Source organism: Mercenaria mercenaria, chromosome 3, assembly GCF_021730395.1.
Source record: "Mercenaria mercenaria strain notata chromosome 3, MADL_Memer_1, whole genome shotgun sequence".
Taxonomy (NCBI): Eukaryota; Metazoa; Mollusca; class Bivalvia; order Venerida; family Veneridae; genus Mercenaria; species Mercenaria mercenaria.
This window is the reverse complement of record NC_069363.1, coordinates 7,179,322-7,193,770: the sequence shown is the minus strand read 5'-3', so window position 1 is coordinate 7,193,770 and position 14,449 is coordinate 7,179,322. Positions and strand designations below refer to the sequence as shown.

The following is a 14,449-nucleotide window of genomic DNA, read 5'->3' as shown; positions in this document are numbered from 1 at the left end:
TTAGAGACATCCGCAGATGTATTCAAGTCGCACACTAAAATGAAAATTATGCTTGATAATAGTAAAACAAATAGCTGATAATATGTACAAGTGATACAAATGGCCATGAGTAGATTTGATAATAATCGCAATCTTTCTTTCGCTAACATTTTAGAACAGAGGGAAAATACAAACAGAGCGACACGAGAATTAAAAAATTCGAACTTTGAAGCACACTATTTGAATCCTGCTAGTGGAGTGCATGTACATTGAGTTTGTTGCATTTTGTTTGTTTTCAATAAAAAAACATGCCAGATACTTCGTTTGGGTTGATTCTCTAAATAAATAGAAACTTAACTTAATCACGCTTACGTCACTTCAACGTAACCACCAACTTATAGATTGAAATCATCTCCCAAAATTTTATATAATTTTAAAAAATTTTGTACATGAAAATATGACATGTAATATTCAACTTCATATTTTTTTACTTAATAGAACGATTTACGACTAAATGAAATCAACAGGTTTGTTTAAAAGTTTGCAGAACTATCAAAAACATTAATCAGAAATATGCTGAATTGTATATATGAAAAAATGTCAAATTGAAATTCCATAATTTAAGTCTAGGTACATTTTAATTTGATGACATGGACAAGAAATCGTAAAACTGACGTGAATTCACACGGATACAATTTAAACTAATGGGATATTTTCAAATGAAAATATACTTTTATATTAATTTACACTTATTGAATACTTGAAAAGGAGAATATATATATACAGACAGAGCTTTCTTAGAAACAAAACAGACAGAAGACACCAGATGGACAATAAAACAAGATACTTCGAGGTTTTCCTGACATGATTTGATTATTACAAACAAAACAATCCACGCACAGAGTGTAATTACGTTTCTCTAGAAAGTGACAAATTTTATAATTCTGGTATAAATCATGTTTCCTTCACCAGCGAAATTAATACATTGTGTAATTACATTTTCTAGCCAAGATGTTGCGAGAGAAAGAAACCAGCCGATCCCGGAAGATTCATAAAATATTCCTTCTAAAACCTGTTGTCAGTTTGCAAATTGTAAGCGAGAGAAGATGAAAAATTCGCACGAAAACTCGTTGATTCTGTTAAAACTTTGAAATACGTTTTCTAAAATCATTAAAGTAGAATGCATTGACTGCTTCTAAAGACTGACTGGAATGAACAGAAATGTTTCTGATCAGCGAAGCAATAAAAAGATCATCCCATGCAATATTTTACATGTAGAATTACTGTAATTTTTTTAAGTTTACCGCAAAAGCGAAGGGAACTACACAGCGATTATTAAGTAATATTTGCGTAGGCTATAGAAAAACATAGGCCTACAATTACATAGTGAACACCAATAACATAATTGTTATTTATTTTGTCTATTGATTGGTCAGTTGGTACGGTGTCAGTAAAAGCTCAAAGCAAAAGAGTGGCGGCCTTGTAACAATAGTAACTGGCAAGGTATTGTCTTATTGGTGGATGTTATTAATAAAGTTCCAGTAAACAAAACCAAAACCAAAAATAATTCATTGATAATTATCCATCAGGGAAAGCCACGTTCCAAGAACGCAATCACCCGAAGTCCAACCCCTTTTGGATATATTTAATTTAACATATTAACAGGTACAAATAGGTAAAGCAACACAGCTGGGAACGGTCAATGGCAAAAACATCAAGGGAGTGTTTAAACCAGTCTAACGTGCACGAACCCTCAGACTTTATTCCCAAAATGTTCCAAAATTACAGGACAGTGAAGATAAAAGTAATACCGCTGGGTGAAGTGGCAATTCTTAATCGTTTTATGATATTATAATGAATTATTTATAATACCGTAACAAAAATTGCTTGTTACGAATCACTTAAAAAGTTTACTATTGTGAACTGAATACGGACATCTTTGTTCACATTGAATTGAATTCAGAGAAAGCAAACTTGCTCCAGACTATAACTTATTGCTAGAATTCAGTATCTGCAATTAGCATTCAAAAATCGGTTTGTTAAAAAAGCACGCATCTTCTTGTTTTTCAATACCAAAATCTATGTCTTGATTGTTTGAATTACAAATTATCCACGCATACATATAACGTTATCATTACATAAAAAAGATGGGGATGATTATATTTCTAGCTTTGTTTTCAAAGTTTATTTTGCTATTGAACACGGTTGAGATAGACGGTCTCTCTTTATGTGCTACAAATGTTGCACAGACAGTTTGAAACCTACATTAGATTTAATTTTTGTTCTCTAAATATAACAATATGCCGAAATTGCCATTGAAGTTTTTTTTTGCACCGTTCAAAGAGAATGATTTTAAAACATATGATCAAATATCATTCTACTCATCGGTTGTTTAGACTTTCCCATTTTATTTCCGAATTTAATTTATTTCTTGCTTGTTTCTTTACTGTAAAGTTTTTGTAAAATGTGCTTTGAGTTTAACTCGTTGGGAATATTACTTTACGGTTTTTTTCTGAAGACCCGATAAAGTTTAAGTATTGTCTATCTTTTCTTTCGTCCGTTCCTTTCTTAAGCGTTGTAATATACGTTTTTGATACTTTTTTTTTATTTTCGACCATTCTGAGATCCAGTTGCTTTTAAGTGTTTTTAAAAATATTGGACTTGGAATGAAAAAATCATATATTCATGTTACAAATGTTTTAAGCCTTGATACACTGCGATTATCTTTATAACGAGTCGTCAAACGTTGTTACTAACAGGTAAAGCTGTTTTAAAAATCAAAACGCTGAATCATAAAATGTTCATATGACGAAGAGTCACAAATGTAGGCATTCGTTTATCACATCAAAAATGTTTATAGTAGTAAATTTCATAGTAAGAAAATAGAATCCTAATAGAAACAGACAGAGTATCGTTATTCTGCCCAACGAAAGAATATAATATGTCGTGGTAACTGAGCACATTTGTTGCGAATATGCTGTATCTAGTCCGTCTTTAGCCACGACAAAAAGGGTCTTGGCAGCAAACACGCATAGACTGAGTTAACATAACTTTATGGGTCTATAACGATAACCAGAATCGTGTTTAAAATAAAGAAATACATACATGGGTTGAAATTTAGTAAGAAAATATTTAAAGATACATATTTTACAGAAAAAGAAGAAATGTCCCGTTTGAAGATTTGTTAAGTGAAACTATTTTTGAGAACTTCAGGACTGAAAAATAACAAGGGTTTGATTCTGAAAAACATTATCCTTTCCGAAAAGATGTCCAACAGTACTAGGCTTGAACGAATGGAAAAAATCACCCAGTTGTTTAAAGCGCCTTTAAAAATTCTTGTAATTGAATTACTCTCAAATATTTATCTTCACAAGTGCATTTACATATGAAACGTTCTGATTATATTCCACACCAAGAATCTTAAGAAAGAAAATTCCTGTGGCGTTCCAATTCTTTTTAGCTCATCTGATTTTTTTAAAAAAAATCTACGAGGTATTGTCGTCAGCGTCGGCGTCAGAATTATAGCCTTTTTTGTACTTAGAAAATCTGAACTGTAACTCTTTTCTTACATATTGTCCAGCACTTGCTGACGAGCGATGACGCCCGTAGGCGGTGCTCTTGTTAATATTCAGCGTCAATTTTAAGACTTTTATAGTAGAACTAGATGCCCAAGGGCAACATGTCGAGCCCGCCAGCTGTCAAAAGGACTGGGAGTTGCACACGGAACTCTGTCTCACTGAGACAAACATTTGTGTCAAATAAAACAATTGTGCCAATTTATTTTATAATACCACATTCAATGACGAAGTTATTGTCCGGACAAGGTCAAATATACCCACATCTGACCTTTAAACTCCAAGTGTGACCTTAACCTTTAAGATATTGACACGGGTGTTGCGTGCGACACGCCGTCTCACGGTGGTGAACAATTATGCCAAGTTATTTTAAAATCCCACATCAATGACAAAGTTATTGTCCGGACAAAGTCAATTATAGCCATATTTGACCTTTAAACTCCAAGTGTGACCTTGAACTTTAAGATATTGACGCCGGTGTTGCAGGCGACACACCATCTTATGGTGGTTAACAATTGTGCTAAGTTATTTTATAATCCCATATTCAATGACGAAGTTAATGTCCGGACAAGGTCAATTATAGCCATATTTGACCTTTAAACTATATGTGTGACCTTGGCCTTTAAGATATTGACATGGTTGTTGCGCACACCACGCCGTCTCATGGTGGTGAACAATTGTGCCAAGTTAATTTAAAATCCCACAATCAATGACAAACTTATGGTCCTGACAAAGAAATCCGGACGCACGCATGCACATACACCGAACAGCCATTTGGACAACGATGTCTTCGCACCCTTACGGGCTCGACAATAAAAAAAATGAAGGCAAAGCGCATGATAGAATAAAGAAAAACATCATAACAGGGCCGTAACTCTAGAAAAAATGATCAGACATGAAAGTCCAAAGTCAGCATCGTGTTGTTGATATAAATCGACTTTCATTTCGGTTTGATTGAAACTGTGGGAGAAGTATACACGGTGTTCTGAAGTCAAAAACAGGCCAATAACTCAATGAAAAATAATCGGACATAAAGGTTTCTACACAATATGCACATGTTTACTTCGTGCTGATGAAGTATATCAAGTTTCATTTTAAATGAATGGATATTTCAAGAGGAGTTTGAGTACACAATTTTTGATATTTCATAATCCAAAACTGGGCTATAACTCCAACATATAATCAGACATGAAAGTTCCAATAACATGCGCATGTCCACATCATGTTGATGATAAAATACTAAGTTATGGAAGCTGTACGAGGACATGAAAATCTCGTCACTCTGCGCGTGTCCACTTCATATAGTAACATGATAGTTTACACCATTATAATTGGACGGTATACCAAGTGTCATTTCAAAACTGTAGGAGGAGTCTGAGTTGTGTATAAAAGAAACTTGACTGACGGACGGAAATTTCTATATGCCTCCCGGCTCTTTTACAATACGGGAACATAACGTTAAATCACCCTTTATAGTACTAAGCTTGAGGATGGTTCGTGCGGCAAAAGGTTTCTTATCAATTAGAGATAAAATTGTCATCAATTTTTCTAGTTCTTCACCATATTTCTCCCTTATGCCCGTTTCTTTACAATTAAGAGTTTAATGTTTAATGAAAATTGCATTTGTTTGTGTGGCAAACATATTGACGTAGATCTATAATGAAGACGAGCGTCTGTTTAATTGTAACATAGCACCAACAATCATTTCTTTGCTGTATCATATATATGCATCGCATATTCAAACTAAGAGTATATATGTTGTTGTTTTTTTGCAATATTATAAAAGAAAGATCAGCTTTGGTTTACAACTGATAAAAGCTAAGTCAGTAGGAAACATAACGTTGATTGTTTATATTAGGTATATTTTATATTAGGTATATTTATTAACATGAAGAACGAATTAAGTAGATGAAATAATATGAATATGCTCATTTACGATTATATATTTGATAGTAATATATTACACACATTTTAAGGCATAACAGTATGTTCATGTATAAGAAGAAATTTGAAAGCAACCTTGAGTGGTGAACCTTTTGGTAAGCCAATGCCATAACCGTCTTCACCGAAAGTCTGTGTGAGCAATCTCAGTTTACAATCTGGGTCCAGTTTGGCCCTTGCATAGTCAAGAATAGGATAATCGCCTAGGTATGCGTCTAAATTTCTGTGGCTGAAATAGAAATGCGATATTACAGTGGGTTTACAATTTCAACACTGTGGGTTTAGTCACTGCATAGTCAAGAAAAGGTATGCGTCTAAACCTCTTTGATTGCAATGAAATTCCAAGTAGTGTTATTATAGTGGTGGGCTCCATTGTAAAGAAATTAAAAGTAGCTTGATCTAGAATATTCTATTCGGCTCGAGCTGATTGTGCCGGCCTGGTGTTACACAGATACCGAGTATAATTCTGCCGCATGCATCCTAGGTTAGTCTGCAGTTATAATTGAGAAATAATGTATAGAAAAACCGTGTTTTAACGTTATTAATACACGAAAGAGGTTATACGTTCGTGGAATAATTTCACGAGGGCGTAGCCCGAGTGAATTATTCTGGCGACGTATAACCGATTTTGAGTGTATTAATTTAGGTAAAACACTATTTTGCTATACATTATTTCGATTCTAATATGCTCTTAATCTAAAACAGTATATACAATATAGTAGCGCTTTTTCTTGGTCGCAACAAAAACATTGACGTCATCGCACGTTAACGTGATGTCATTTTAGCGTAAATGTGTTTTAACAGAAACAAGCATATAAGAATGATCCTTATATCATTTACCGTCATCCTTGTTTACTGACTATAAGATCCGCTGAAGCAGAAACTATTCAGTCTCATATTCATGAAATGAAAGTATTCCAAACAAAACAACATACGTTTAGTGCAAAACCTGTTTGTTTATGTCGATTCGTATTTGTTTATACAGAATATTAATATGCATATATTACACTAAATGTATTATATCTTATTTAGCCGTGATAATCCTGCTGAATATTGGGACATGAATAGAATACGATAAAATGTAATTGTCATTCTAGTAGATATAGAGTAATAAAACGTTAATCCTGCAGGTATATGTTTGAATTATTTGGACTGAAAATATATTTAATAAATGTAATTTTAATAACACAGTTATAAACTGGAACAAATATGCTCAGCATTAGACTAGCTCCTAGACTATCATATAATTATCTTTTTACATTTTTATGATTGAATGTAGTGAATTGAGCCAGTCTACATCCTATGTCCAATATCACAATTTAAACATCATTTCTCTGTGAAAATCTCTAAAATACACTGGCTTTTGTCTCTATGAAATTGAGTTCAACAACAAGAGAGCCAAGATGGCCCTAGGTTAATACACCGTAACAGTAAACATGTTTGACCTAGTGATTTCATGGAAAAAAATAGTCTGACCAATTATCATTAAAATTGCAGCAAAAACAAGTTGTATTTTTATTTGACCTAGTGACCTAGTTTTTGATCCCAGATGACCCATATTCGAACTTAACCTAGGTTTCAGCAAGTAATCATTCTGACCAAATTTCAGGAAGATCAATTGAAAAATACAGCCTCTATCGCATACACAAGGTTTTTCTTTGATTTGACCTAGTGACCTAGTTTTTAAACCCAGATAACCCTTATTCGAACTTGACCTAGATTTTATCAAGGCTATCATTCTGACAAAATTTCATGAACATCAGTTGAAAAATACAGACTTTATCACATACAAGAGGTTTTTCTTTGATTTAACCTAGTGACCTACTTTTTGACTACAGATGACCCATATTCAAATTCTACCTAGATTTCATCAAGGCAATCATTCTGACTTACCTTCAGGAAGATCAACTGAAAAACAAACAGCCTCTATCGCATACACAAGGTTTTCCTTTGATTTGACCTAGTGACCTAGTTTTTGACCCCAGATAACCAATAATCTAATTCAACCTAGATTTTATCAAGGCAATCATTCTGACAAAATTTCATAAAGATCAATTGAAAAATACAGCTTCTATCGCATACACGAGGTTTTTCTTTGATTTGACCTAGTGATCTATTTTTGACCCAAGATAACCCATATTCAAACTTGACCTAGATTTTATCAAGACAATCATTCTGACTTAACTTCCTGAAGATCAATTGCAAAATATAGCCTCTATCGCATACACAAAGTTTGTCTTTGATTTGACCTAATGACCTACTTTTTGACTCCAGATGATATATATTTAAACTTGACCTAGATTTTATCAAGGCAATCATTCTGACCAAAATTCATGAAGATTAATTGAAAAGTACAGCCTCTATCGCATGCACAAGTTTTTTTTTATTTGACCTAGTGATCTAGTTTTTGACCCCAGATAACCCATTTTCAAACTCCCTCTAGATTTCATCAAGATAATCATTCTGACCAAAATTCATGAAGATTAATTGAAAAATACAGCCTCTACCGCATACACAAGGTTTTTCTTTGATTTGACCTAGTGACCTAGTTTTAGATCCCAGATAACCCATTTTCGAACTCGGCCTAGATTTCATCAAGGTAATTATCCTGACCAAATTTCATGAAGATCAGTTGAAAAATACGGCCTGTATCGCATACACAAGCTAAATGTTGACGGACAAACTACAGACAGACGACAGACGCCGGAAGCCGAGTGATCAGAAAACTCACCTGAGCAGTGCTCAGGTGAGCTTAAAAAGTGGAAAAATGAAGAAATATATTTATTATCAAACTAGTGGCTAGTCTAGCTCAGCCTTAACCATAACAGATGATATGTCATTTAAATTTCTAGTTGGGTTATTATGTTTGTCTCGTTTCTATTTTTCTCTTCGCATATTCTATGGAAAAGATGATACGTGTTCTGTGATACATTCAATCAACATCTAGATGTTCATATTTAGACTTTTACCTATATAGTATATATTATAGCAAGTCACACAATATCAGTATTATTATTGAGGTTGCTAACGGTTACATTACAGTCAGTTATAGCTCATAATCATATTGTAATCATTTAAATTAAGGTCATCCCGTTTGAACTTAATTTATCAAGAACTTCAATATATTAACTAAAACATAAACTTAAAGTTTCTAACTTGTAGTTTCAATAGAACGTACGATTTAATGAATTCAACATCACACTTCTTTCACATGTGAATTATATACGTTTCGTGTCACATGTTCGTAAGATGGTAATATCTCACAGTAAGATTTCTTCGTGTTACATATGTATTTTGATCAAGGATGAAAATTGTTAACTCTTTTTCATTGGAGATTTGCTCCGACAGAACCTTATGATTTTAATAAGGAATGGTTTTTAATCCTAAAGTTATTTAAGTAACATTTTCTAATTGCGTCTAAACATAAAGCCTATTTTCATGGGAATTCGTATAAAAGATGTTGCTACTTTACAAATAAGCGCCACTTTAATATGTTAATATCAGATGTCATTAAAATCTTAGTGGATTAAAGAATGCAAATGTTGATTTTACACAGATTTCAGAAATATAATCACCGATTGTAGGCCTCAAAATGATAAAATTTCCGTTGCTAGGTAACAGACAGCTTAAGAGAAAATGCAAAATATGTGATAGTGTATTAAAACGGATCCGGATACTGACCGGACACAAAAGTGTAATTAAGTATTTTTTTACACCATCCAAATAAATCATTTTTTCATTTAGATGCAACCGAAACCAAGTATTGTTTAAAATATAATGTATTTTGATCGAAACTGATACGAAACTGTCTAGTGTCTTTGTCTGAGAATAACAGAAAATATGCTCATGCGGGTTTCTTTCAAGAAAATACTTTGAAATACATTCAGTCTAAATAATGCTGCTCGTAGTTAAAATACAATACAAATCAATTTATTCATTTTTATCGCTTTGAATAAAATTTATCATTGCCATGTAATATTAAAGGTAATACATCAAATACATAAATGAAATAAAAACTCCTTCAGTTGTAGATAAGGTTTTGTATTTTTGGAAGTGTAAGAGCCAGATTTGAAACAGCCTTATCTGATATCATACTTAGGATAGTTACATTAGTTATATACTAACATCACTTTACGATAAAAAGATTATAGCATTTTCAAAATGTTTTTGCATTCGTTACAGTCTAAGGCAAATTGACAGAAAAATGCTTTATAAATCTTAATTAACTCAGATTTTATAACACAGCGTTGTGTCAAGTGATACAAATATAGATAGATATATAGATACATTCTTTAGTATTATATACTTGGTACTGTAATTACTGATAATGTATTTTTTATTATTACATGACGTACCGCTACAGACCGATCTATAGATCAACACATGTCTACTTGGTTGTTTAGATTCAACACGTAAAAAGTGATATATCACGTAGAAGGCAGTGGCTTGCCGGACAACAGTCGAAACGATTTAACTATTGATCTTGGGAACTCGGGCAGTAGTTGTCAAGTCTTTCAGGAAATGTATACCTTAATCTTTAAAATAGTTCCAATTATAAGTATACTGGCCAAGTTTAAACGAGATTACATACTTTAACAAAACAGAAAAACTCATATAAACCTGTCTGAAGCTCTTTATGTTTATGTTTGAACTACCGAAAACCTAATAACCTAACCTTTCATTTGTATGATGAAAATAAAAATGACCGCATTCCTTTCTTTTCATTTTTTTCATGAAGTGGGAAAATACTAATTATCTTAACAATAATCCGAGCTTTCTGAAACAGATCATTCACACACACATTTGCATTTATTTCATTTTCTTGGAATTTATGACGTCTTAAATATCTCTAGGGTTTTTATTATTTAAATTGCTGTATAATAAAAAAGGCAAAGAAACTTGTATTTTTAAGAATACTCCTGGTTGCTTTGAAATGATGTTTAGCGCTAGAAAACTCTTAAAGGGACTTACCTCTACGTCGTTTGACAACAAAGAAAAATGAAAATTTTAAGATATAAGGAAATTATTGCTATCTTTCTTAAGAATGCTTTAAAAGTTACTAACAAATTATACGTTGTTTGTGACCGAGACCGAAGGTCAGGTCTCGGTCACAAACAATCCCAAGGGCTTCTGCAGACGTTAATACACAATACAAACGTGTATTGTCGCTATTCTTGCATAAAAAAATATTTCACGACGATTTATAATTGTTTTCATATGTGATGACTTGAAGATTCCGGTACATTTTTTATTTACCATTCCTGTTGTTCTTGGAAACGGTAAACATGTTTTAAATATCCGTATCCAGGCCCAGAAATGAACAACACTATCAAAAGCACATCCTGAAGGTTTTTAAGCAATTTATTTTTATCTCTCATTATTACAAACATAAAATTACCAATAACTGTTCACATCATTTCACAATTTGGTGGACTCGATCACAATTTCAAGAATAATAACTTTACATTCGAGTTATATTGAGTACGGACACGCAGTTGGAGTACGGATAAGTACGAATGTAGTGTCAAGTTTCCAAGCTGTTTATATAAATTCTTCGAGAAATTAGATAAAACATACCGACTGATACTTACCAAAATCATAAATATGATTCCTAAAAACAAAGAATCGCACAGGTAAACACGCGATTCTTTAACATTCACTGTTGTCTACAAAATCTGAATTGACGCCGAGTTCTAAAAGGGGAGTAAACAAGGGAAGAAACGAGGACGAACAATGTTGAGGGCAGCGCATTTTGCGTTAGTTACTGATACAGTAAAACATTCTATGGTTTAGATTGCATCTTTAATGCTTCAAGAAGAGGTTTTTATGAAAGAAACAAGACGCAGATACCAGATATCAATCTGCGCAGAATTACATATATGTCCCCGGGAAAGCATTTTAAAAATAAAATTCGGGTATTAACAGCATGTGAACTGCCTTGTTTGCACACGATTTTTCTCCCGTTATTACATGGGCGGATCCAGTGAAAAAAGTAGTTTTTATGCAAGAATATGCATCAAAATTAGTTGTTTTACTATTGGTTTTTCCAATCAGTATTGGCCAAGATGCCAAGATGGTAGGAATGTTTTTATTGGCCAGACAAGCAGGTTCGATTCCCAACCAAGACATTTTTAGCATTTAAAATAGTTAAGAAACAAAAACTCATGTTCTAAAGTTCATGTTCTTAAGTTTCATCTCGGCGATATATGACCATTTTGTGTCGATTCGCCGTAAAACCCAACTCACTCACTCACTCACTCTAAAGTTCATAATACGGCTAAACTTCAATCCTGAGTCCAGTCCGTTTAAAGACTAGAGATAAGCTGTGTAATAAAAAGAAAAAAAAAAGAACTAATTATGCATTATGCGCCGGATACCTAAAGAAGCTTATTTAAAGAGATACTCGGTTTTTTTCAAGATTTATACAAGAAGTTGTTTTATTGAATAAAGTGCTATGATTTAGGTTACATACCTAGAATAAAATTAATGTAGATTTACTGTTTAAAGTCTTGTGTCACTGTGGCCATCCTCACACTTACGCAGTGTAGCAATGCGCTTCATTTTGCAGAACAAACATAGTTACACACAAATTATTCAAACCTTTTATATAGAATCCATAGCTTTCTATAACGTTTTGGTAGTTAAATGAGATCAATGTCTGTTCTGTGTCATCTGTGGAACTCCCAGGACTGTCACTATTATTTGAAATTCATCATTTCAACAAATTATTAAAAGCAAAAAGTTTTTCACCATGTTTAATGTGTTCTCTGATATGTTTTTTAGTAAAATAAAAAAATTATACCCACGCAGACATTTTTGACCAATTAGCAGATCAAACACACACTACTGGATGCACATACCATTAAACATGGTTTAAAACCCTGTAAAATATCCATTAAAATAGGAAAAAAACGTTAATTAACCTTATCAATCCTTGCATCACTTATTTTAACAGGTTTCACAATATTAATGGGTTACATGTTAAAATACCATTTAAACACCCATTTTTGACCATGAATCATGCCGTTAAACATTTGGTTTGGTAGCTTAAAAAGTTAATGGCTTTGAAAAAATAATGAAATTCTGTATATTTTGAATTTAACAGGATAATTCATGGCCCTTAATTTTGATTTAATGCCCATTAAATGTTTAGGTTCTGTACGATTTCATTTAAGAGTAAAATTAATGGCCCTTAACAGCAATGTGATGCCCATTAAATCCTACATTCTGTAAAATGTGATTCGTATATTTTCAAAAGCACAAAAAAATATTATTTTTTTTGTTTTGGGTTTACGCTCGCCTCATTGAATGCTTATAATTCCAGTCCCATATTGTTCTAAAATGGATTTTTATCACAATAAATACATACTACGCACACATCATCTATAATATATCATGATGTTATATTTAGTTGCATTAAAGTTATTTCCCCTTGATGCAGTTACGCCATTTTCTTCAAATATTTGCCAAATTGTGTTCCTACAAAAAATCGGATTTATTTCAATGAAAGTCGGATGAAAACATACGAATTTATTTGATAACATCAATCTACATTATTTTGGTAAGGATAAATACGTATTAATGCATGCCACTGTTCTGTTTTCTCTGTCCAAATAATCAGCATTTGTATACGAAAGTGGGTGGGGTAAGGAATGTACATTATAAGTTGTGTTCAGACCAGTTTAGATTTTCAAATTTTCGAATCCTCGAGTAAAAACTAAGGTTTATAGAGAAGTGACCAGTACACATGATTGTGAAGATTTACAGTCTGATTTAAATTCACTTGGGGCATGGGCAGACCAATGGCTTCTTCGTTTCAATGAATCAAAGAGTGTGGTACGCTTGATTGGGGGGGGGGGGGGGGGGAGCTACTTGTGACGCAATCCCTCAAACATTTGCTCTTAGCTGTTTAAGTGCATGCACCTGAGCACAAAGTATTGAAGGAGACCTAAATTGTGATCGCCCATTGTGTGCTGACATTGTCATCAACAGTGGCTTTTTGAATACATATGACGCCTAATGTTTGTACCAATAATGTTTGGCAATATAAAAATGTTGGTTAGTTAAAACTACCCACATGGTCACTTGATCTTATTCCTAAAACCTTTAAACCGGTACCTGTAAACCCTTTTCAGTACATCACAATACAACGAATACAATATCCACTTATTTTCTCATTTCATATGAACATATGACAGAATGAGGATACAATATGACAAATGTATTAATCTATTAATTTAGATACAGCAACTTAGAATTTTGATCCAAACAGCTCTAATGTAATTGCAAGCTGGTGTTTTTCTTAACTATGTTATTTCTCATGTTTGGTGATAATATGTCATTCTAAACTCTTGACCGAAAACCATTTTTCTATTTTCAGTAACAAACAAGCAGCTACCCCATATATATCCAAGCCTTTCTATATTAGAAAGCTGCGTATAAACAAAGTTTTTTTCCATAACATCTCGTTGTCATTTACTGTAATTAAGCTCAAACAATTTAAGCGGATAAGGATTTCTATAATATGTATTCACACCGACGTCTGTGTCGGTTTTGCTCTTTGCTCTCGGGTCAAAGTTGGCCATCTTCTAAATTTTTCTAGTAACTGCCCCTATAATCATTAAACCTCATATTTTGTAAAAGTGTTGGTTCAATGTTTAAGTTAACCTTCTCAATGCCTTCTTACTACAATCACTATAATAAAAAAGCATCATTTCTTAAGGACTGGTCTTGTTAAAGGATAAATTTCTCATATGCTCCAACTCTTTACGCCTGTACAACTGGCAATGGCTTCATCCCGTATCTCAAAAGTGCAAATAGGCAAGTAAGAACAAACATTAAACCACATTATTTATTTTATAATAAAGTAAGCTTCTGAAATAAAAAAGGTACTGTTTCTGTGAAATACCAATGTTTTACCAACCGGAGTGGAATATATTGCAAAACTTAACTTC

At 33.0% G+C, this 14,449-nt stretch overlaps 1 protein-coding gene across 2 annotated transcripts in view; it reads right to left on the bottom strand.

The window, feature by feature from the left end:
• Positions 1-14,449, bottom strand: part of LOC123525470 (glutamate receptor ionotropic, NMDA 3A-like) — a 293,441-nt gene that overhangs the window by 53,811 nt on the left and 225,181 nt on the right. For both annotated transcript variants that reach the window (XM_045304534.2, XM_045304533.2), the window contains one exon: positions 5,574-5,724. In XM_045304534.2, coding sequence (XP_045160469.1) covers positions 5,574-5,724 — 151 coding nt within the window. The remainder of the gene's footprint in view (positions 1-5,573; positions 5,725-14,449) is intronic.